The following is a 26,863-nucleotide window of genomic DNA, read 5'->3' as shown; positions in this document are numbered from 1 at the left end:
TGTGCTGGAAGTTTTGCTTACAGATGCTTTCTTCTGTGTTTTTCCAAATCTCTCTAAATACCCAAATGGAACAAAAGAACTGTAAACATTTAGCACCCAGATATTCATGAAGCTTTTGTTGGACCTACTCTCATGCACAGAGGGTCACGCCTGGTTTCGGGGTTCGACTGGTTTTATCAACACTTGACTGTGTTTAAGTTTCTTTAAACATTTTGAACAGAAAGCTGAGAAAATTTAGTTTTTGTCAAAGCCTATGGATTAGTAGATCCATCAACACCCCAAAGCCTCACAGTCATTTCCTCTTTATGGGTTCAACATTTTATTGCCCCTATACCATAAACAGAGAAAAAAATCTGTTAGGAAGTATTGTGTCATACTGTAAATGACGGAAAATTCCATCAATGGCGGGGATGGGAAAGAGTAAAGTAGACTGGAAGTAAACCAGTGGACTACACAAAAATATACTCAGAATCAGGAACATATCTGTTTTCTTTATAAATAAAACAATGTAAGTTTATAAGACAGTATGTAAAACTATGTGTAAAGGCTACTAAATTAAACACAACTACAAGCCAAGTATGCTTAGAATAATTCATTATACTTTTAAGTATATCTCGATCAAAAGATTAAGTACAAGTATAGGCCAAATATAATTTTCAATTGTCAGTTTAAGTCAAGTATACTTGTGTAATTTTAAATATATTTCTGAGAAGTCCATAAAAAGTAGACTGAAATTATTTTTACTTTCTTGTATTTTCATTTATAAGAAGTATAGCATATTTGAGTAAACTTTTTAAGGGAAGTCTCATTTTAACTGTATTGATAAGTCAGTTGACGTTTAATTCAATATTATAAAAAAAACAATATTTTGGCTACAATCTTAAAAAGACATTTGAAGTTGAACCTGCTTTCCGTGTTCATTTGCATATTAATTTTTTTTTAGAGTTAAGGCTATATATGGTGGGACTGGTGTCCCTGAGCAAAACCAAAACCTACACACTGCTCTACACCCTTCCTGAAAACATCATTCGCTCTGAGCACAGCAATCCAGAGCCCAGGGCAGAACAAAGAGAATCGGTCAAACCTAGTAAGAGAAAACTGCTCAATTAGGTGAGTTGTTATCCTTGGAGGTGAAGTATATCATTTATATCTTAAAAACTGAGTTTAATCACTAATTATATTGTAAGTCTCTTAAAGGCTATCAAGATGTGTCTTCCAAAAGGGCAATATTTCCCTCCCAAACATGTCTAACAAGCCTATGTCTCTTATCTCTTATAGGTCTTTGGAAGCAAAACATATTATAGCATAGTGTTGTGTCATCTCACCAGTAACTGATGCAAGATGTGACACTTTTATCTTTGTTTCTTTATATTTATTCCTAAAAATCTGACTTTTACAGCTGTAAAAATGCCACCACCTCCTGTGATCAGAATACCCAGGGATGAACAGCCCACAAGAGACAGAACTGGCACTCTTGACGTCCCTTTGAAATTCTTGGATCAGGACTACCAGGAATTAAAGAAAAGCTGCTTCACTAATAACAGGAAATATGTTGATGAGAAGTTCCCTTTAGACAGCAGCTCCATTGACCCAAAGAAGAAACTTGGATTGGATATGGAACAAATCAAATGGTTGAGGCCATCAGTAAGTTACCTGTATTTACTTTCCATCTTCAGAAACTTAAGAAACTTTCATGAAGAGTAGACCTTATTGTTTGAACGGATCTAAAACAACTTGTTGAATATTACCTGTTATGATCAATTGTAGCAAAATGTCTCTTAAGGCTTGTAAGAACAGGTTTATCTGTAGCATTTCCCAATATATTTCTTTTATTTACAATTGTGGCAAGACATCTTAAAGGCACAATATGTAAGATTTTTGGATTAAAATATCCACAACGACAATGTTATATACTTTGGTGATGTGTACTGGCATGATCGCAAATGTTTCCAGCAATGTTTAAATCCAGAGAGATCAGGTATTTTAACCATTGTAACGGCCGTGTCATTGTTTCGCCTGTCAATAACGTAATATATCCACATTACCAGTAGGACATATTTGTGTTTGGATACTTTTATCGACAGAAAACAAATCATTGTTATATAGTTCAACACGATTAGTCTTATTGCTTGAATCTCTTGTTTTCTTGATTTACCGCGAGTAACATGTTTGTACAATGCCTCAGAGACAATGCTATTTTGTCAAGTGATTAACATGGCATAATCAGACAGACCTTGTAGTAACATTTTCTCCACCATACAATATATTTTAAAATTAAGTGCATGCAATTTAGCAACACAAGTCACCCAGCTTTTCGATCTAGCTTACTGCAATTAACCAGCCACCAAGCGAACGCACAGAGTAACGTTAACATAACTTTCAACACACTCAAATGTATTTTAGTTTTTTAAGTAATTTTAGTCATTTTAAAATGACAACTCCCATGATTCCACGTTCAGTCACGGCATCATCAATCTACGCCTTTGTTATTGTTTTGAAAAAGGAACCTGAGGCGTACTGTGCCTTTAAGTGTCTTGAAAGCAGATTCAAAATACGCTATACGAGTCTAAATGTCTTCTGTTGTTCCCAAATCCTTAGGGCAAATTTCATTGTATAACGTATTAATCTCTCTCTCTTTAGAAAATAGTGGCAGACCCTCAACTTATTGTAAATGGGGTTTCCAGGTTTGACTATTCCCAAGGATCTTTAGGTATGTTTATATCTGTGTTTATTTACATACTCCAGTAGGTGTTGGTTTTGAATGACACTGTATCTATGCAGTAAATAGCATCAATCCATATAGACCAGAATGCCTTTTCTCTTTTACCTTAGGAGACTGCTGGTTTCTTGCTTCAGTTGGAGCTTTAACCTTTCAGAAGGATCTCATGGACCAGGTCATGCCAGTTGACCAGTCATTTGGTGAAGATTATGCAGGAATATTTCACTTTAGAGTGAGTTTTTTTTTTTATTTGAGTTCTTTTTCTTTTTCTAAATAACTTAAATACATTTTATGAAATCAAATGATCAGTCCTTAAACCTTCTGCTTTATTCATATAGTTCTGGAGGTTTGGGAAATGGATTGACGTTGTCATTGATGACAAACTGCCAACAATCAATGGCAAGCTCATTTTTGTTCATTCAAACACATCTAATGAGTTTTGGCCTGCCTTGCTGGAGAAAGCTTATGCCAAGTAGGTTTATTCTTAAAATTATTATTCTTTCATACTATAAAAGCATGTTTGTGTATTGAACATAAGAAAAAAGAGATCCGCACACGAATATAGGCCAAAAAGCCCACGGGATTTTATTGTCCAAAACGTTTTCGTGTTCATCCCTTCATCAGTGTGATGTGTTACCAAGCGTTCACCTGCGGTCATTTAAACACGTTATTGAACATAAAAATATGAGGTTACGCTTGATTTTACAGTATGTGTTCTTACATTGTACTTTCCCAAGACAGCACTGGTAATATAAGATAACTACATGGGTAAAGGTTAAGTTTAGAGGTAGGTTCAGTGTTAGTACCTATTTATTACCCAGTTATTGTAATTTCTATAAGTATGTAGCTATGTAAATGGAGAACGAGACTGTAAATAAAGTTGCTCACACTATTTATTTTCACACTGTCATTGTTACAGTGTAATTATACATTTAAGTATTGAGTAATATTAAGCAACTACATGTACTTACTATAGGGTTAGGGTAGGATTGGGATTTTTTTGAGGGTTAGTTGCATGTAATTATGCATAATTTACTGTTATTACTATGGTAAGTACATGTAACGTATGTAACAAGGACACTGTAAAATAAAGTTTTACCATAAAGTGCTACCAAATATTATTTAATTACAAGAGATCTGTGCCCTTTTAATGTTTTTTATGTACTCTGGTTCTGAAGTTGCTTTACAGATGGAAGTATTGGACATTGTCACGATGATTACAGTCCAAACCCGGTCCTGGAGGGCCACTGTCCTGCAGAGTTTAGCTCCAGCTTGCCTCAACACTCCTGCCTGGAAGTTTCTAGAATGCCTAGTAAGACCTTGATGAGCTGGTTCTGGTGTGTTTAATTGGGTTTGGAGCTGAACTCTGCAGGACAGTGGCCCTCCAGGAGCAGGATTGGACACCCCTGATCTATTTTAATAATCAACAATTTGAGTAATCCCACAGAATCAGTCATTAAAGGCTTGTTGGTCCACTGTATATACAGTATTGAAATGTAGAATGACTTTTACAGGGTGTGCAGCTCCTATGCTGACATGCAGGCTGGTCTTGTATCTGAGGCTCTGTTGGACTTCACTGGTGGCGTCCACGTGCACTTTGAAACAGCAAAAACTTCTATTGATTTGTGGAGCCTGATGAACCGTGGAGCAAAAGCAAAAGCTCTGATGGCCTGTGGCACCTTTCTGGGGGTAAGCAGTGACCTCAGGCTTGTCCTTTCATTACCGTGACCGATTATCACCATGTCCAGCTAAAGCTTTGTCACTGAAGTATTTTGCATTAAAGATTTCAATGTTCAATTAAATACAAATTACTACAGTGAACATTTTTACAATGTAAGATGTAGGAAACAATGTAGAGCATTAGCTGTACATAAAACAATATCGTCCTATTTCCTGATACATATTTCACCGGGCAGCATTATTGATTCAATATGTCTGTTTTTCATACCATATCAGAAAACATCTGCAAACACAGAATTACCCAATGGCATTGTTCAAGGCCATGCATATTCAGTGACGGGGGTTTACAAGGTAAGTCTGCACAGAATCAAATGTCAAATCACAGTGCCATCAGACAGACAGACAGACAGACAGACAGGCAGACAGACAGACAGACGGATAGATAGATAGATAGATAGATAGATAGATAGATAGATAGATAGATATATAGATAGATAGATAGATAGATAGATAGATAGATAGATAGATAGATAGATAGATAGATAGATAGATAGATAGATAGATAGATAGATAGATAGATAGATAGATAGATAGATAGAACAGTTTTATTTGTAAAAAACACAACTTGAAAAAAGTTGAATTGACTGATTTTGTTGTGTTGGTTCAGCAAAAATCCACATTGTAAAAATCTCGTAAAAACAACAACAACTTAGTACTAATTTCCCCTAGCTTTTTCTTGCTAGGTTATATGAACAGTTATAAGTTGTCTGTGACAACTTGACATGATTTGTTTTCTGGAAATATACAACTATTCTATAACAAATATTTTGTAGTTTTGTAGTAACTGTGTTTATTGGAAACAGAAGTCCTTATTAAGAATAAGATGTAGATTTTTTATTGAAAATGTTTGGTCACCATTTTGGTGATGAGCTTTTTCCTTGAGTTGGGCAGTTTGGCATTTTATGTGAGTTTATCTAGATAACAGCATCATAAAGGGGAATAGTTCACTATTCTTATTCCTGACTGAAAAGTTATTATTTGTGAATAATATATTATATTTAACATAACTTTAATGCTTGTTGATTAGATATTCTGAATTTAGATTTTGAACTACATTTTGGGATTTTTTTTTTTTAAACACACACACAGACATCAAGAATCAGCATATGAATCTCAACAATGGTGACATGCTTCATATCGCAATGCATGCTGGGAGCCATGATTTTAGTACTATGGTGGCTCCCAGCATGCATTGCGGCCTGAAGCATGCTTCATAGATTCATATGCTGATTCTTGATGTCTGTGTGTGTGTCAAAATATTTTTTTTCCTTATAACGTATTCTAAAATCAGAATTCAGAATGTCTGATCTGCTGCAAGAAAGTTTTGCTGGTAAAATATTAATAAAAAATAATCAATTTTGGTCAGAAATCAGATTAGTGATTTATTCTAGTTTATGAGGCTGAAATCTTGATCATCTTGGTTTCTTTTTTCTTAGAAGTTTTCTTAAATTATGTGTTTTTCTAAACACTGTTACAATGACCACAAACTCACACAAAAAATCCAAGAGTCAAACTGCCCAACCAAAGGAAACGCTAAGCACCAAAATGGTGATGACCAAATGATTTCCAATAGACAAAAAATGTTGAATTGGCTCAACTACAATGGATTTGATACAGAATAGTTGCACCTCTCCAGAAAATAAATTATGTAAAGTTGACTCAACTAAACGTTTTCCAGTTCGTATAACTGTTATTTACAAAAGTTGAGTCAACAAGAAAAAGCTAGGGGAAATTAGTACTAAGATTTTTTGTTGTTGTTCAAGCTTAATTTTTTTTACAGTGTATTGGAAAGCAAGAATAGTGCGTTCTGTTCCAAGATGTAACTGCAAGTAAACTCACCAGGGTTCCTTCCAATTGCAATCCTCTAAGAAATTATCAAAACATGTAAAAATCTAGCAGTCTAGCAACTTTCTGAATTTGTTCTCCATATGAGCATCACTTTTTAGCTATTTTAGATCTTCAGGAGCACTTGATAATTACAGACGGGTGTGTTAGATCAGGTTCTGAACTCTAGGTTTGATCTGTAAGAACAGGATTGGGCACCCCTGAACCACAACAATACTTGCTTTCTTTGTTCTCATATTAACCATTTTTGTTATTGTGTACACCAGTATTTATTTACTAATTGCATTCGGATGTATTCAGCATATGAGCTGCACACTTTTATATGTCTTTTGTTCAGTTTGCATTCCTTTGTATCTCTTATGTCAAGCAAGAAAAGTTTCTTGAAATAATGTTTTGTACTTTATGTAACTCGGAGCATTGTGTTTAGACACTTCAGTCCTGAGGTAAATAGGTTATTTCACAATATCCCTGGTGAAATTACATATTCTGTATTTAAACGGTGGTGGGGAAATCCCACAGTAGAAGCAAGCAGCCCACACTAAGGTTTTAAAGACTTTTATTACAAGAATTTTGCATTAAAAGTGTCATGTCATGTTGTATTCTACAGGTAACATGCCAAGAAAAACCAGTTCAGCTGGTGAGAGTGTTGAACCCTTGGGGAAAAGGCGAGTGGACCGGTGACTGGAGTGACAAGTAAGAGTCATATGAAATTATAGGTGCACTAATCACAACACTGATCAAGCGTCATTCTTTGTTCGTACCACTAGATGATTCATGACTATTATATTTTTAAAAATCTTAACAGGTTTGACAGTTGTGTTAAGTTGTATTTTTTTTTCAGTCAGCTTGTTAGCTTTCAAACTGTAACTCTTTAAAAGTCACTTTGTCCCCATCATATATGTAGTATATTAGATAAAATATTAAGCTCGCCAAGCTGAGTGCTATGTAATAAAAATGTAATAAAAAAATTTAACCCAACGGCTGGGTTTGTCCATATTTGACCCAAAATTGGGTTAAAACAACCCAGCATTTTTTAGGGCACGTTTACACGACAAAGGAAAAGTTTTTCATTTTTGCGTTTTTGGTGTACAACGACAATGAAACACTACGCGTCGCCTATATAGACTGAACATGTAACATGCATGACGTCACCGTTTTTATGTGCGTTTTTACATGGAGACGATAACATTTTCATTTTCAAAAACTTTCACACAAAGTTTTCTGTATGTAATTTAAAATGGTGTCTGTAAATGCCCCCTCAGTCCTTGAGTCTTGTTAATGAATGTTCACACAACATAGATTAAATCGCTGGAGGTTGTAAAGTGCTGTTGGTTTTTCATTTGCAGTTACATAACGATCACTGTCATTCATATCTCCGGAATCTGCTAACTCACATTCACTGAAGGATATTTTGAATGAATGAGCTTTTGTTGCCTTTAGTCACTCTTTTGTAATAGAATATCCGTTTAAAAACAAAAGCCTGTTATTTAGTGACATCATCTTCTGCTAACTTTATTTCCATCCTTTTTGGCATCTTATTTAATTCTGAGCCATTGAAAATTCAAATATCTTTAAAAAAAAAAAATTAATTAATTACAAAAGATGATTATTCAGTTTAAAAGGTAGGCCTACAGTATATCTGTTTTTTTTCCTCTTTATTTGCTGCTGTTAGTTTCTCAGTTAGCATAACCATGTAATATTTTAATATATGCTTCTGCATAACTTTAGGTCATCGTTGTGGGACAAAGTGAGTGAGAAGGAGCGATCCAGGTGTCGTGTTTTGGCCAATGACGGAGAGTTCTGGTGAGCATTAACTGTAGTTTCAGATATGATCTCTTGCATTAATGAATCAAATGTTTTCAGTAACTCATATTTTACTGCAGGATGTCAATGGAGGACTTCACCAAAAACTTTGAAGACGTTGATATTTGCTGCCTCAGTCCTGATTTTCTGGACAGTTCCTCTGAATGCAGATGGACTTCCACATGTTACAAAGACAGCTGGGTTGCTGGGACTACAGCTGGTGGCTGCCTCAATAATAAAGGTAACTCATAAATATATAATGAGAGAGAGAGTGGCATGTGAGCATTTCATTCAATTACATACTAGCATGCATGAATAGAAATATTAGATACAACATGCAACATGTGTGTGTGTGTGTGTGTGTGTGTGTGTGTGTGTCTACTGCATGTACCTCAAAGGTCTGATTCAATGGATGTCTTGTAGACTCTTTCTGGAGGAACCCTCAGTTTCGGGTGAGGATTGAGGAGCTTGATAAGGAATGTAGTGGTCAGTGCCCTGAAAACATACTGGTGTCCCTCATGCAGAACCATGAGAAGAGAAACAGAAGCGAAGTCTCTAACTATGCCATCGGCTTCAATGTTTTTGCGGTCAGTATTAACAAATAACTCTATTGGAGTCACAGAAATACAGTAATTTTGGTTTCCACTTATTAATGGTGTGCTATTCTATTTTCTACTTCAACAGATTCCACCAGAGGCAAGTACAAAATATAGTTAATTCAAGCTCAAAAGTGTTAAACTTTGCTTTTAAAATGCATAAATTCCATAATATTTACAAAATAAACTGGTTAATTTAATACAAGTTTATATTTAATTCTCCTTTAGATGAAAGATGTGAAGCTCCCGGACAATTTCCTCTACCGCAAACGCCCCATTGAAGGTAGTGGGAACTTTGTCAAGTCAAGACAAGTGATGAGATTCTTCAAACTTGAACCAGGAGAGTATCTCATTGTACCGGCCACTTTCAATCCTAAAGACTGTGCAAAATTCATATTGTCCATCTTCTCAAAGAGTGAATCCCATAGGAGAAATAACTAACCTGAGATGACATATGTATGAAATGACCGATCACTGAGACTCCAGATAAATGAAAAGACACGACTGCAGTAATTTCATACATCAGTGCTACTGTATGTTCCCTTGGGATTTTTGTTGTTTACAAGCATTAATGTTTCTCCTAAACTATTGTTATTTAATTTAATATCTGAATTTGTGAGCTGTGAAATTAATGTTATTAGTCACATTTGTGTTTGGATCCGGTCAGTCATAATGAGACCTTGTTAATGCCATTTCAGTCAGTGCCCAGAATGTCCCACTAAGCAAAATTATGTTCAAAAGACGTCTTTTCAATGTCTTTGTCAGAAAAGCGTGAAGAGACGTTTTTTATGACGTCTTTTTTGACCAGTTCTGCGTGTTTGATATAGACGTTCATGGAACCTCCATACAAGGTTTAAAACCAGTTCAAATGTGGTCATTGTGGACATATTTTCAACATCATTTTGATGATTTATACTGTTTCTGGACGCATCTTTGGATCGTGAGAGAAACCAGATTTGAAGGAAAGACTTTCTGGTTTAGACAGTGTCTCCCACTGAGCCTCTTGTGCTGCTCTTAATCACAGACATAAAATACAGATACTTTGACTATTTCGGTCAGATGTCTAAGTTAATATTGAGAACTGACAGAGGTTTAGATGTTGATATTTGTTTCATTTGAAGTCACCATTGAGGAGGTCAGTGTTTGCTTTGCTTGGGCTCTTTGGCCTTGACTATTTGATGTCAGTTTTATCTCTGGCTGCTGTAAGTGTTTGTTATAGCAAGAGAAAATGTGATCAACTATGTCTGATCCAGAAAGTCTTTCCTTCAGATCTGGTTTCTCTCACGATCCAAAGATGCGTGAAATACAGATGCTAAGTTGTCTAAATGTGTGAGTGATGTCTTTTATTTTCATGATTTTCATGAGTTGCTTTGCAATTACAGATGGAAATTAAATTGAAATAAATGTGAGTTTAAATTGAATGCATCCTGAGAGTGATTATTTGGTCCAGAAACAGTATAAATCGTCAAATAATATGATCAAAAGTGGTCGCTTGTTATTAATAGATTTTCACCAGCAATGCTTTCTTGCCAGAGATCAAACATTCTGAATTTAATTCTTAAATACATTGTAAGAAAAAAACTTTAGATACACACACAAACATCAAGAATCAGCATATGAATCTGGAAAGAACCTGAGGATTCATTTTGACCCATACAATGTATTGGTGGCTATTGACACAAGTATACCCGTGCGACTTATGACTGGTTTTGTGATCCAGGGTCACATATATGGTGGAATTCACTGTTTGGCAAATTTACAGGTGGGAGGGAAAACATTTTACAATTTTTACATTTTTTTTTTACAGCAGATGTCATTGAAAACACAGTAAGTCTATCCTGGGTCAAAGGGTGCAGGGTTTTCTATTGCATTTGTGTCCACCGCTCCATGCTTGCGCGTACACAAATGCAGTTATTTTAGTCACAATGCTGCAACTTGTTCAGTCAGTGATAGACAGAAATCAAAAGGTTTTCAGATGATGTACTGGTCCTTTCATTGGGCCTTTAATTTGACCTATTCTGGACGCAAGAGAGAGTTTGTTGGGCTACATCCTGTCACTTTGAGTGATTTATGGCCCCCTCATAAATTCCGATGCCCATAGCCCCCACCCGTGTGAGTTCCTGAGTGCGCATGCGCGGTGAGTGTGGGAAAATTCCCACGCTTGCCCCTCCCCTAAGGGCGTGAACTGTATCGTGGGAGAATCTCGCAGGCTAGTCCATCCTTTATGTTTTACCCATGTAGAATTTGTGTTAAGAATTGAATGTCTGATAAGTTTTCTGTACGGAGCACCTGTTGGTGCACCTGTTATGTTTGTCTGTTTCAATCACAGTGTATGGATCCTTAGCTGTGTATGTGTGTTTTGAGGTGTAAATGGTCGAAAATGATGAAAAAATATTCCAAAACAACGTATTTTAAGCTTTTTAAGAAGGATGACAGAAAACAGAGATGAGATCATGTTTTTTATTAAAGAAAGGGTTTTACACATTTACATTTGAAAAAAGTTGTACTTTCACCCGTTAGTAAAATGTTTTAAAGGTTTAAAATTAAAAAGGTTTAATAGCATTTTCTAAAACTATATCAAGCAAACGGTTCTATTTTCTAATATACATTAAACAAAACAAAAAAGTCTTATGTTTTTACATATGTTCAAAAAGTTTAGCTATTCACAAAACACATGGATTTAAAAATCATTAAAACGTTGTATAAAGTTAAAATACACATGTTTTCCACACATTCGTAAAACTGTTGCATTTTACATAAGTCAACTTGCTGTTTCAAACACATCATAATATTAAACCATATCAAGCAACATGTTAAAAAACTGCAAGTATCAAAATATTAAGTTTTTACAGTTCCGTTTGTTAAAGAAGAACACAAGTTTTTTAACCAACCCCAAAGTTTAAAGATGTGTAAAAAGATTCCCATGTGTGTAATCTCATGGGAGCTCAGTGAATCGCGTGTGGTCACACCAGAGGTCTGTCGGGAATGACAGAATTGAAAGGTGTCCACTGACTCGCTCAGGCCACTCCTACCAAACACACCCCTCAAAGCTGAGAGGTTGAGAGGCCGTGGTTTAAATTAAAGGTAGATATCTATACGAAATAAGATGCACCGGTGTTTTGTCAAAAATAAGATTATACTATGCATCATCTTTATACTTTAATTCCTTTTTAACTGTTTTTAATTGTCCTAGCTTTTATTTTTATTCCTTTCTCTATTTTTTAGGGTTGTGTGTGTGTGTGTGTGTGTGTGTGTGTGTGTGTGTGTGTGTGTGTGTGTGTGTGTGTGTGTGTGTGTGTGTGTGTGTGTGTGTGTGTGTGTGTGTGTGTGTGTGTTTGAGGTGTAAATGGTCGAAAATGATGAAAAAATATTCAAAACAAATATTTTAAGCTTTTAAGATGTATAAGTATGGCAGAAAAACAGAGAAGGGATCATGGTTTTTATTAAACAAATAGTCTTACGTTTTTACATATGTTTAAAAGTTGTACTTTTCACAATTAAATAATGTTTAAACTCATTAAGACAATGTATAAAAGGTAAAATACAACGAAATGGTATGTCTGTAAAATCGCTAATAAAAAAAACAACAAGTTAAAACGTCTAATTTTCTTAAAGTTATCAAAATGTGTTAGCATGTATTAAATTATATCGAGCAATCGTTCTATTTTCTAATATACATTTCAAAGATGTACTTTTCACAATTACATTGTGTTTAAAAATATATTTTCAAAATATATTTCAATATATTTAACAGTGTTTCACATATATGTGAATATATTGCATTTCTGTATGGGTGATGTTAAAAATTAGTAAAGAATTTCAAAACAGCGTGTGTCAGAGTCGGTAGAAATGCCTGCATATGTCTCTCTGACACCTATCGCAGGTGCTGTCTGCACCATCTAATCTACTACACCAAAAGAAAACATTTTTAAGAGTAGCGAATGTGCGTTTGTACGTTGAAATCTATGTTATTCAATTAAAAAATGCTACGAAACAAAGACAAGAAAACACCTTTCTATAAGTGACCCTCAAAATATGTGCATGGAGCAAATGGGTCCATGTACAATGATTTATCAGAAAATTACTCTTGTCACTTTGTTTGAAGAAAAAAACTTAAATCAGCTGGTGCTATAACTATTGAAGTTATTACATCCTGAATACGGTAATGACCTGTTTTATGCGACATTTAGGCCTATATCCTCTTTCAAAATTAACTCAATACATTTGAATACGCTAAAGGTCTATAACCGAACTTTAACATCTTAATATTTGGTAAAGTTAACTTTAGCCCTGCACAAAATGAAATACATACTATCTACTTTCTAAATGCTTGTTACGACTCTTGTTGCGAACAGACCACCATGCATATGTTTTGACCTTGTAATACTTAATCAAAATTTTGTATTCGGTGTGGTAATCTACACGTTGTGTATGTCACTAACAACAGTTACACCCACTCTTTACAACGTCATGACGTGTGGAGTTGTATATCTGACCTGACAATCTCACAGATATAGGCTACGCAGAGCTCAACTGACCTCCGGACAGAGCTGACCTAACAGGCCCCGTGCAAAGACCGGTGTGGACACCTGTGGTACTGCAACATCTCATCGATCAAGGTTGAAGGGATATTGTCTGGTTGTTACATGGATAGCCAAAGACCACATCAACATACCCGTACGTCTGAGCATGACACGAATTGCGCTTCTTCGGCTAACAATGTGGAGGATCTGACGGTAAAACCCCCACTTCAGAGCGTTAACGCAGATGACCTGGACGATTGTCCTGCAAGGACTCAACCACATGACATTCCAGGAACTATCCGTATCTTTCAACATCGAATTGGGGACAAAGTTTATACCATCCGTGAAGTTTTGTTCTAAGGACTTGTGAAATGGAAGAACGGAGTCCGTTGAGTTCTGAAGATGCTGCACACAAGCCAACGGTGTACGAGTGTGCCGCGAGCAAAGAGTGTCGTTTAAGGGGTACCATAGACTGTATGTTTAATGATTATTTCAGAGGACAGATGATTGACTTGATGCATAAGATCATCGATGCTGTGTGTGATTCGAAGAACGATTGTACCAAGCGTGTAACAAATCTCAAAAATGAAATGATCGCAAGAGGCTTGGTTGGCTCATGGCCTGATGTTATGATTGTATGTCTTAATGCCAATGAGCCGATCTGTGTAATTCTCAGAAAAGTTCTGGGTGTGGTGTTTGATTGTAGTGACGAATTTGGAGTTCTCTGTATGTGTACATTTGTAGCAGATCTATGCATGACACTGTTTTCAAAAAATGAGAAAATCTGTGATGTCTGTGAAATAGTTGAAACTCTAGTTAGCTACATCCTAGAGCAAAACAAGATAGGCTGCCGAAAATTTATTTTATGGTCAGACAAACTCTAATGTAGTTACTATTGTTTTACTTTTACTTAGCCTATTGCTTCTTTAACGCTTCAATGTGTGAATATACTGTAAAATGCTTCAATGTATGAATATACTGTATAACACATGTGTGAATATACCGTATATCCCACAATATATTGTTGAAATAAATTGTTTTAAAAAATATTTCTTTTGTGGTCATGTCTGAGCTCATAAAAATGTAACATTTTATCATATTACAAAACGTATTCTTGGCGCTTATTAGGGACGGGGGCTTTGGTAAAAATGTAACGATTCGTTAGTATTGCAATGTTTGAGCCGCGATTCAATATTATTGCGATTCTTAACATATTGCGAAAAGATAATCCTACTACTAATAATGCAATATACAACCATAGGCTGTGAAAATATAGTCTACAACAATGAGTTGTGGGGCATCAATTTAGTAAAACATTCTCAAACAGAAAACTATCACTTAAATTCTTAATTGTCATTTATTCCTATAAACACTGAATGTTGACGGCTCTCAAAGAAAAGTCTTCACCTAAAACACATACAGTCCAACACACAAAATGTGAAACAGGGTCATAATTTCCAAACTTGTGTGTATTATAAACGATGCTTTTCACCCCCTCTTTTCTTAGTAATTTGGTCTTTTGAATCTTACACGGTTGTGCATGTGTGATTCCTGTATAAAGGTTATGTTTTAAAGTTAGTCCATAGGCTTTACAAGAGTGAGGTGCTTTGCATCATATGACAAAATAATACAACCAAAGATTTAAGCACAACTATTTACACACAGAATATCTAGATTGTGTACATTCCATTATCTCTTTGTTTGGGATTAGAGAACATCCTCAGCTCCTTAGCTCATATGTTTCTTTAATTTGTGCAGGATGTTATACAGTAGGTATTGGTAACAAACAAACAACCAAAAACTTTAAAGCAACATGGACCCATAATATTAATATATAAAATATGATATAATTAGTTTGAAAATGACTTCCATAATATTTTCTTTTAGTAAAGCTATGCCTGGATCACCCAAAGATCTCATAAAGATTACACCAATATTAGCTTTCTCAAACATTGCATGTTTGCACTATGCCTAAAACTTAGAAATCAACATGCATTTCCTGCAGTTGTTAAACGCCTAAAAAATGAAATGAAATGTAAGTTTGTCAGAAGAAAAAGGATTGGTCATACATTTAAAAAAGTCTTCTAGTGAAGATGTTGTGTTTGTCACAAACACATCCAAAGAGTTTTTATACGTGTGAGGAAACCTCTAGCAACAATACTGATCACAGAAATAATGCAGGTCATCAGATTGTTTTAAAGAAATTAAAACATAAATAAAAGGTGAATCTTTATTTAAAGAAGATAGATTGCTGCTTTTTCAACACACATAAATGTTCAAAATCGTTTGTATCTTTGACTACTTCTAATCCATACTTTGATGCATCATGGTTTTAGGTCTGTAAAAAAATACATAATAAAAAAGAAATAACTGACTAGGGTTAAATGAAATATCCTATTTTGGTGTCTTGTTTTAGTGTAATAACAGTTTTTGTAAAGCAAAGAGTAGAGTTCTATTAATGTTTTTAAAATAGTTTTCATCCATTTCTTGTAGAGAGAACTAAAAGTTTACCAAAGCTCACAATGCCATTCAGAGTGCACAAGAGATGCTTTCTCGTTATCTAGGCATAACACAGCATGGTACAAAGTGATGCTCTCTCTGTATGATGTCAATCTAATAGTGAATTAGTACCTAAATTAAATTAAATGTGAAACATTTTAAACGTTGTTTTGATTAAGTACTTTTACCCCGATTTAAGTCTGTAGCAATAGGGAATGTGAAGGTACGTCACGCAGTGTTGCATTATGGGACGTGGCCGCCATATTTACAGGCACCGATCTCTGTTTACCTTTTCGCGGTAGTTGATGACATTTAATAGTGGGTGTGTTTGGCTAAAAAGAGATACAATTGAAGAAGAACGGGAAAAAATGGAGAAGTTGAAATAAAAAGAGAAGGGACCCTACCGGGAGAAACTAAATGCCACTGCCAAAAAACGTTATTTGGACAAACTGGGATTATGGACTAAATGCTAAATATTCAGCTGAAGTTATGTTATTTTAAAGAGTCATAAGCAGTGGGTTTGAGCAGTTGCATTTCAATAAAAAAAAAAGATTTGTTATAATCGTCAACATTGTTTAAAAAATATAATTTATAATTTTCTGGTATCTTTGAAAGTCGTTCGCGAAAGACATTCTATAACTTGTTGACTTTTTTGTTTTTAACGTTTTTTTAAATATGTAGCCTATGTGAAGGAAAGCATTCTAACTTTAAAATTTGACACCTTTGTATTTTAACTTTTTACATCGTTTAAAAAATATTTAAGTTTTACGTGAAAGTGTTACACCCCTGTGAAAACTGTTTACCACTTATGTTTCACTTTTTAAAAAGTTTAAAGCACATCGGTGTGTGCGTGTGTGCGAACTTCTGTGACAAAGTTATTTGTTATAAAACTGTAAAAATACTAAGTTCATAAGAGCGATTGAAGATCGCTATCGTTGCATTCCGTCTTATGTTTACTTTGTTAATTATGTTTGCACTTTGATCGGCTAAATGTCACGTGATCCCCCCTTGTTATTTATCTGTACAGTATTTAATGTTATATCTGCATTTTGTGTAGACTTCGACTGTGTCTCAGGGAGCATGTAGGTTAAGGGCATGTTTATCCGGTTCGAAGGACCATGTAAAAACAGCTGTTCACTTTTAACTTTTCTGGTTCGAAGTAATTGAATGGATAGCCTTCTCCTGGGGCGTGGGAGATTTGTGTTGTCTTTTCCCACGCTTTGCTAGTCACCTGGTGTGGGAGGGGTGGTTAGGGGGTGGAGCCACATCGGGTCCGTGTGTGTGTGTGTGTGTGTGTGTGTGTGTGTGTGTGTGTGTGTGTGTGTGTGTGTGTGTGTGTGTGTGTGTGTTGTGGTGGTACTGGGTGTGACGCGTGGGAACTGCTTGTTATTTTTTCTCACGGCTGTCACATGGTGTGGGAGGGATTAGAGGTGGAGCCTGCGTGTGGTCACTGTCTTCTCCTAATCACCCCATTTCTGGCAGACCTTTGAAGTGACCACCTGTGTTCTTCTTTAACAAACGGAACTGTAAAAACTTAATACTATTTTGATACTTGTAGCTTTTTTAACATGTTGCTTGATATGGTTTAATATAGGGCTGGGCGATATGGCCAAAAAAAAATATCACGATATTTTTTTTTTATATCAGTCGATATCGATAATTATCGATAAATGTCAAATCTTTATTTATTTCAAGTTTAAAGACAGATTTGTACTCCTCCTAAGTGAAAGCTGTAGAAAACAGAGCGTTGTGTTTTTAAACTACTCTTTATTGTCAGAACATATCATGACAAACACTTGCCAGACAGGAGAAGCACTGTGCGCAACGATACAGTCAGAAGGCTTTTCCGTCTACACATTCCCATCATTTACCACGGATTTAACGTTACTGTAACGTTAGCCTAGTAATATTAACTATATATATATTGAATTGTATAATATTATTAATGTAGACAATGTATTAAAGGCCTAATGGAATATAATTACAGTTTTTAATAATGTATTTAGGCTACTGGTTTTCATAAATACCATAGAAACGTCACAATATGTGACGTTTCTCACATAGAAACCATAAAGTTAAAATAGAAACCATAAAGTTACATTTTATCTGTGGTTATCATGATCTAAATGCATGATGCTGGATGACCAATGGTTAATTTTAATAAAACTAAAGAATATTACATTTTACCAAATACAAATAATGTTGTTACTTTTTTTTAACAGATTTTACTGTTTTTGTTAATGAACATAAATTGTATAAAGTAAATCTGCATCCTAACTCATGCTAATACTACTGAAATAAAGATATTTATTTTGTTAAGGAAAAATGTCAAATATTTGAATGTTCTACCTCGGATTTGTGAAATGTTCACCTGTTTGGCAAGTGTTTGTCATGATATGTTCTGACAATAAAGAGTAGTTTAAAAACACAACGCTCTGTTTTCTACAGCTTTCACTTAGGAGGAGTACAAATCTGTCTTTAAACTTGAAATAAATAAAGATTTGACATTTATCGATAATTATCGATATCGACTGATATAAAAAAAAAATATTGTGATATTTTTTTTTGGCCATATCGCCCAGCCCTATATTAAACCATATCAAGCAACATGTTAAAAAAGCTACAAGTATCAAAATAGTATTAAGTTTTTACAGTTCCGTTTGTTAAAGAAGAACACAGGTGGTCACTTCAAAGGTCTGCCAGAAATGGGGTGATTAGGAGAAGACAGTGACCACACGCAGGCTCCACCTCTAATCCCTCCCACACCATGTGACAGCCGTGAGAAAAAATAACAAGCAGTTCCCACGCGTCACACCCAGTACCACCACAACACACACACACACACACACACACACACACACACAAACACACACACACACACACACACACACACACACACACGGGCCCGATGTGGCTCCACCCCCTAACCACCCCTCCCACACCAGGTGACTAGCAAAGCGTGGGAAAAGACAACACAAATCTCCCACGCCCCAGGAGAAGGCTATCCATTCAATTACTTCGAACCAGAAAAGTTAAAAGTGAACAGCTGTTTTTACATGGTCCTTCGAACCGGATAAACATGCCCTTAACCTACATGCTCCCTGAGACACAGTCGAAGTCTACACAAAATGCAGATATAACATTAAATACTGTACAGATAAATAACAAGGGGGGATCACGTGACATTTAGCCGATCAAAGTGCAAACATAATTAACAAAGTAAACATAAGACGGAATGCAACGATAGCGATCTTCAATCGCTCTTATGAACTTAGTATTTTTACAGTTTTATAACAAATAACTTTGTCACAGAAGTTCGCACACACGCACACACCGATGTGCTTTAAACTTTTTAAAAAGTGAAACATAAGTGGTAAACAGTTTTCACAGGGGTGTAACACTTTCACGTAAAACTTAAATATTTTTTAAACGATGTAAAAAGTTAAAATACAAAGGTGTCAAATTTTAAAGTTAGAATGCTTTCCTTCACATAGGCTACATATTTAAAAAAACGTTAAAAACAAAAAAGTCAACAAGTTATAGAATGTCTTTCGCGAACGACTTTCAAAGATACCAGAAAATTATAAATTATATTTTTTAAACAATGTTGACGATTATAACAAATCTTTTTTTTTTATTGAAATGCAACTGCTCAAACCCACTGCTTATGACTCTTTAAAATAACATAACTTCAGCTGAATATTTAGCATTTAGTCCATAATCCCAGTTTGTCCAAATAACGTTTTTTGGCAGTGGCATTTAGTTTCTCCCGGTAGGGTCCCTTCTCTTTTTATTTCAACTTCTCCATTTTTTCCCGTTCTTCTTCAATTGTATCTCTTTTTAGCCAAACACACCCACTATTAAATGTCATCAACTACCGCGAAAAGGTAAACAGAGATCGGTGCCTGTAAATATGGCGGCCACGTCCCATAATGCAACACTGCGTGACGTACCTTCACATTCCCTATTGCTACAGACTTAAATCGGGGTAAAAGTACTTAATCAAAACAACGTTTAAAATGTTTCACATTTAATTTAATTTAGGTACTAATTCACTATTAGATTGACATCATACAGAGAGAGCATCACTTTGTACCATGCTGTGTTATGCCTAGATAACGAGAAAGCATCTCTTGTGCACTCTGAATGGCATTGTGAGCTTTGGTAAACTTTTAGTTCTCTCTACAAGAAATGGATGAAAACTATTTTAAAAACATTAATAGAACTCTACTCTTTGCTTTACAAAAACTGTTATTACACTAAAACAAGACACCAAAATAGGATATTTCATTTAACCCTAGTCAGTTATTTCTTTTTTATTATGTATTTTTTACAGACCTAAAACCATGATGCATCAAAGTATGGATTAGAAGTAGTCAAAGATACAAACGATTTTGAACATTTATGTGTGTTGAAAAAGCAGCAATCTATCTTCTTTAAATAAAGATTCACCTTTTATTTATGTTTTAATTTCTTTAAAACAATCTGATGACCTGCATTATTTCTGTGATCAGTATTGTTGCTAGAGGTTTCCTCACACGTATAAAAACTCTTTGGATGTGTTTGTGACAAACACAACATCTTCACTAGAAGACTTTTTTAAATGTATGACCAATCCTTTTTCTTCTGACAAACTTACATTTCATTTCATTTTTTAGGCGTTTAACAACTGCAGGAAATGCATGTTGATTTCTAAGTTTTAGGCATAGTGCAAACATGCAATGTTTGAGAAAGCTAATATTGGTGTAATCTTTATGAGATCTTTGGGTGATCCAGGCATAGCTTTACTAAAAGAAAATATTATGGAAGTCATTTTCAAACTAATTATATCATATTTTATATATTAATATTATGGGTCCATGTTGCTTTAAAGTTTTTGGTTGTTTGTTTGTTACCAATACCTACTGTATAACATCCTGCACAAATTAAAGAAACATATGAGCTAAGGAGCTGAGGATGTTCTCTAATCCCAAACAAAGAGATAATGGAATGTACACAATCTAGATATTCTGTGTGTAAATAGTTGTGCTTAAATCTTTGGTTGTATTATTTTGTCATATGATGCAAAGCACCTCACTCTTGTAAAGCCTATGGACTAACTTTAAAACATAACCTTTATACAGGAATCACACATGCACAACCGTGTAAGATTCAAAAGACCAAATTACTAAGAAAAGAGGGGGTGAAAAGCATCGTTTATAATACACACAAGTTTGGAAATTATGACCCTGTTTCACATTTTGTGTGTTGGACTGTATGTGTTTTAGGTGAAGACTTTTCTTTGAGAGCCGTCAACATTCAGTGTTTATAGGAATAAATGACAATTAAGAATTTAAGTGATAGTTTTCTGTTTGAGAATGTTTTACTAAATTGATGCCCCACAACTCATTGTTGTAGACTATATTTTCACAGCCTATGGTTGTATATTGCATTATTAGTAGTAGGATTATCTTTTCGCAATATGTTAAGAATCGCAATAATATTGAATCGCGGCTCAAACATTGCAATACTAACGAATCGTTACATTTTTACCAAAGCCCCCGTCCCTAATAAGCGCCAAGAATACGTTTTGTAATATGATAAAATGTTACATTTTTATGAGCTCAGACATGACCACAAAAGAAATATTTTTTAAAACAATTTATTTCAACAATATATTGTGGGATATACGGTATATTCACACATGTGTTATACAGTATATTCATACATTGAAGCATTTTACAGTATATTCACACATTGAAGCGTTAAAGAAGCAATAGGCTAAGTAAAAGTAAAACAATAGTAACTACATTAGAGTTTGTCTGACCATAAAATAAATTTTCGGCAGCCTATCTTGTTTTGCTCTAGGATGTAGCTAACTAGAGTTTCAACTATTTCACAGACATCACAGATTTTCTCATTTTTTGAAAACAGTGTCATGCATAGATCTGCTACAAATGTACACATACAGAGAACTCCAAATTCGTCACTACAATCAAACACCACACCCAGAACTTTTCTGAGAATTACACAGATCGGCTCATTGGCATTAAGACATACAATCATAACATCAGGCCATGAGCCAACCAAGCCTCTTGCGATCATTTCATTTTTGAGATTTGTTACACGCTTGGTACAATCGTTCTTCGAATCACACACAGCATCGATGATCTTATGCATCAAGTCAATCATCTGTCCTCTGAAATAATCATTAAACATACAGTCTATGGTACCCCTTAAACGACACTCTTTGCTCGCGGCACACTCGTACACCGTTGGCTTGTGTGCAGCATCTTCAGAACTCAACGGACTCCGTTCTTCCATTTCACAAGTCCTTAGAACAAAACTTCACGGATGGTATAAACTTTGTCCCCAATTCGATGTTGAAAGATACGGATAGTTCCTGGAATGTCATGTGGTTGAGTCCTTGCAGGACAATCGTCCAGGTCATCTGCGTTAACGCTCTGAAGTGGGGGTTTTACCGTCAGATCCTCCACATTGTTAGCCGAAGAAGCGCAATTCGTGTCATGCTCAGACGTACGGGTATGTTGATGTGGTCTTTGGCTATCCATGTAACAACCAGACAATATCCCTTCAACCTTGATCGATGAGATGTTGCAGTACCACAGGTGTCCACACCGGTCTTTGCACGGGGCCTGTTAGGTCAGCTCTGTCCGGAGGTCAGTTGAGCTCTGCGTAGCCTATATCTGTGAGATTGTCAGGTCAGATATACAACTCCACACGTCATGACGTTGTAAAGAGTGGGTGTAACTGTTGTTAGTGACATACACAACGTGTAGATTACCACACCGAATACAAAATTTTGATTAAGTATTACAAGGTCAAAACATATGCATGGTGGTCTGTTCGCAACAAGAGTCGTAACAAGCATTTAGAAAGTAGATAGTATGTATTTCATTTTGTGCAGGGCTAAAGTTAACTTTACCAAATATTAAGATGTTAAAGTTCGGTTATAGACCTTTAGCGTATTCAAATGTATTGAGTTAATTTTGAAAGAGGATATAGGCCTAAATGTCGCATAAAACAGGTCATTACCGTATTCAGGATGTAATAACTTCAATAGTTATAGCACCAGCTGATTTAAGTTTTTTTCTTCAAACAAAGTGACAAGAGTAATTTTCTGATAAATCATTGTACATGGACCCATTTGCTCCATGCACATATTTTGAGGGTCACTTATAGAAAGGTGTTTTCTTGTCTTTGTTTCGTAGCATTTTTTAATTGAATAACATAGATTTCAACGTACAAACGCACATTCGCTACTCTTAAAAATGTTTTCTTTTGGTGTAGTAGATTAGATGGTGCAGACAGCACCTGCGATAGGTGTCAGAGAGACATATGCAGGCATTTCTACCGACTCTGACACACGCTGTTTTGAAATTCTTTACTAATTTTTAACATCACCCATACAGAAATGCAATATATTCACATATATGTGAAACACTGTTAAATATATTGAAATATATTTTGAAAATATATTTTTAAACACAATGTAATTGTGAAAAGTACATCTTTGAAATGTATATTAGAAAATAGAACGATTGCTCGATATAATTTAATACATGCTAACACATTTTGATAACTTTAAGAAAATTAGACGTTTTAACTTGTTGTTTTTTTTATTAGCGATTTTACAGACATACCATTTCGTTGTATTTTACCTTTTATACATTGTCTTAATGAGTTTAAACATTATTTAATTGTGAAAAGTACAACTTTTAAACATATGTAAAAACGTAAGACTATTTGTTTAATAAAAACCATGATCCCTTCTCTGTTTTTCTGCCATACTTATACATCTTAAAAGCTTAAAATATTTGTTTTGAATATTTTTTCATCATTTTCGACCATTTACACCTCAAACACACACACACACACACACACACACACACACACACACACACACACACACACACACACACACACACACACACACACACACACACACACACACACACACACACACACACAACCCTAAAAAATAGAGAAAGGAATAAAAATAAAAGCTAGGACAATTAAAAACAGTTAAAAAGGAATTAAAGTATAAAGATGATGCATAGTATAATCTTATTTTTGACAAAACACCGGTGCATCTTATTTCGTATAGATATCTACCTTTAATTTAAACCACGGCCTCTCAACCTCTCAGCTTTGAGGGGTGTGTTTGGTAGGAGTGGCCTGAGCGAGTCAGTGGACACCTTTCAATTCTGTCATTCCCGACAGACCTCTGGTGTGACCACACGCGATTCACTGAGCTCCCATGAGATTACACACATGGGAATCTTTTTACACATCTTTAAACTTTGGGGTTGGTTAAAAAACTTGTGTTCTTCTTTAACAAACGGAACTGTAAAAACTTAATATTTTGATACTTGCAGTTTTTTAACATGTTGCTTGATATGGTTTAATATTATGATGTGTTTGAAACAGCAAGTTGACTTATGTAAAATGCAACAGTTTTACGAATGTGTGGAAAACATGTGTATTTTAACTTTATACAACGTTTTAATGATTTTTAAATCCATGTGTTTTGTGAATAGCTAAACTTTTTGAACATATGTAAAAACATAAGACTTTTTTGTTTTGTTTAATGTATATTAGAAAATAGAACCGTTTGCTTGATATAGTTTTAGAAAATGCTATTAAACCTTTTTAATTTTAAACCTTTAAAACATTTTACTAACGGGTGAAAGTACAACTTTTTTCAAATGTAAATGTGTAAAACCCTTTCTTTAATAAAAAACATGATCTCATCTCTGTTTTCTGTCATCCTTCTTAAAAAGCTTAAAATACGTTGTTTTGGAATATTTTTTCATCATTTTCGACCATTTACACCTCAAAACACACATACACAGCTAAGGATCCATACACTGTGATTGAAACAGACAAACATAACAGGTGCACCAACAGGTGCTCCGTACAGAAAACTTATCAGACATTCAATTCTTAACACAAATTCTACATGGGTAAAACATAAAGGATGGACTAGCCTGCGAGATTCTCCCACGATACAGTTCACGCCCTTAGGGGAGGGGCAAGCGTGGGAATTTTCCCACACTCACCGCGCATGCGCACTCAGGAACTCACACGGGTGGGGGCTATGGGCATCGGAATTTATGAGGGGGCCATAAATCACTCAAAGTGACAGGATGTAGCCCAACAAACTCTCTCTGACGCAGATTTGCAGAAACACCAGACTCCACTTAAAGGCACACTATGTAGAAATTGTACCTTAATATAACAGCTTCAAAGTCATTTTGTGGTAAACAAACTCATAGTTGGGCGAATCATCCTGGTAGTAAAGCTTGGGGGGGGGGACGCCGCGGGAAAAACCAGCAATGCAAGTTTGAGATGAGCGCCCCCGACAAATCTCGCGAGAATCACGATTTACGGCAACGACGTCACACACATTAACAATGAAGCACGAAGACACTTGCGCGCATTTCAGACGTGATACTCGACGATGGAAAAAGCAAAGAAAACGCGGTCGGAAGAGACTAGGAAACGGAAAAGAGAATCTGACCGGACAAGAGTCACTCGGTCCGGCTTTCACTCGTGGGCGCGAGCTAAAAAGCAGCACTGGATGCAACAGAGATGCTGACCTAGTGATCTTGTTGATGGACTAGTAAATAAATCTCTTATTTGTAAACTTGTTTGCGTTCTATGTTGTATGTTGTTGCGCTTGCTTGTACTATTTCATTTTTTTACGATGCTGTTCATTTATCCATTATTATCAGAGACGACATTGATTCCTGCGATTATCATGAAAACAGTTGTCAATATCTCACATAATTATCAGGACATAAATAAGCCTAGAGGTTGTAAATAGTGTAAACGAGCACAATTTGCAAACTATTATGATAAATTGCAATAATCATGTGACATCATAACGGCCAATGTTATGAAATAATGCGACGTACATTTAACTTTATTGATGTCATCTGACATTTTGTAATGTTTACATTACAATCAAAAAACAAAAATTAAATTATACAGTAGGCCTAGACTATAGGCTATTTACTTGTGATTTAGCTGCAATCATGTAAAAACGTTATAAGCCAGCAAACGCGGTAGGCTACTTTATTATTATAAAGTCTAACACTTGACATAAACGTATTATTATCATCCTATTACCATCATCAGTAGTTCAGTAGACTATGCAGAATGCAGTAGCCTAATATTTGTATGAAATCGTGAAACATTACCTGGTCAATATCTTCGGAGTCTATCTGTGCCTGTTCCATGCCCGACGCTCTATACCGAACAGGTACCCGGTGTACAGGGTGGGTATTTACGACAGTGCAAGTATTCCACAGGGACTCTAGGGGTCACTGTTTGACAAAAACACAATTTCTACAAAGTGTAATTTTAATCTACAGTTCATAATGATTCAGAAAAATCCAGAATTATTTTTGCCAGACACAAGTAAACGTCAACTGATCAGCACAAGGGGGGTGGAGGGGCAAGAGATTCGACTGGCCAGATTGAATCATGTGCTTTTGAGATTTTACATTCGTAGGCTACTGCTTGTACAAGTGAACTTATACTGATAGTTTAGTCAAATACTTGTAGCATATTATTTTAGCTTATGAAAGTACACTTTGAAGTATACTCTCAGTAAACTACTACTGTAGTTTGGTAGTTTTATACTGTACTTTGGTAGTAAACTTGCAAGCTTTCATTCACTTCATCTTAGTTTACTATTTATGTATTATTTGTATTTTTGCACTTTAAGTATACAATGTTCAAACTTTCCCTGCCAGCATATATATATATATATATATATATATATATATATATATATATATATATATATATACCTTTTTTTTCTTCTTCTTCTTCTTAAACTATATATATTCTTGTGTGATTATTGGTGATAGAAAGAGTGGGGGATGAGGGGAAGAAATGTAGATTAGGATGACTCAGAGGTGAGACTTTAGTCTCGATACTGCAAGTTCAAACGGTAATTTCCAGCAAGGTCCTTTGCCTTCTCGAGGAGTAGTCATTCCAGTTTTTCCAGTCTTACAAAGTATACTTGTGTAGATTTAAGTATATTTCTGAGAAGTCCATAAAAAGTAGACTGAAATTATACTTTCTTATTCTTTTAATTTAAAAGAAGTATACTAGTAGAACATTTG

At 35.2% G+C, this 26,863-nt stretch overlaps 1 protein-coding gene across 1 annotated transcript; it reads left to right on the top strand.

The window, feature by feature from the left end:
* The first annotated feature begins 982 nt into the window (after positions 1-982).
* LOC307009743 (calpain-1 catalytic subunit-like) lies at positions 983-8,919 on the top strand. The gene is made up of 12 exons (XM_079633776.1): positions 983-1,110; positions 1,400-1,644; positions 2,641-2,710; positions 2,833-2,951; positions 3,058-3,191; positions 4,234-4,408; positions 4,676-4,750; positions 6,912-6,997; positions 8,033-8,107; positions 8,188-8,348; positions 8,531-8,694; positions 8,792-8,919. Exons 2-12 carry the CDS (start codon positions 1,408-1,410, stop codon positions 8,822-8,824), a joined length of 1,329 nt encoding a protein of 442 aa, XP_079489902.1. The 5' UTR covers positions 983-1,110; positions 1,400-1,407; the 3' UTR covers positions 8,825-8,919.
* The last annotated feature ends 17,944 nt before the right edge of the window (positions 8,920-26,863 follow it).

This window comes from Phoxinus phoxinus (genome assembly GCF_949152265.1).
Source record: "Phoxinus phoxinus genome assembly, chromosome: 13".
Taxonomy (NCBI): domain Eukaryota; kingdom Metazoa; phylum Chordata; class Actinopteri; order Cypriniformes; family Leuciscidae; genus Phoxinus; species Phoxinus phoxinus.
Note: the sequence above shows the minus strand (reverse complement) of the source record. Positions and strands in the feature narration are given on the sequence as shown.

Excerpts from the sequence above, each read along its gene's own strand:
- LOC307009743 (XM_079633776.1), top strand. The coding sequence starts at position 1,408 with ATGCCACCACCTCCTGTGATCAGAATACCCAGGGATGAACAGCCCACA. Across the intron at positions 2,711-2,832 it reads CTATTCCCAAGGATCTTTAG|GAGACTGCTGGTTTCTTGCT; the intron begins GTATGTTTATAT and ends CTTTTACCTTAG. Across the intron at positions 4,751-6,911 it reads CAGTGACGGGGGTTTACAAG|GTAACATGCCAAGAAAAACC; the intron begins GTAAGTCTGCAC and ends TGTATTCTACAG.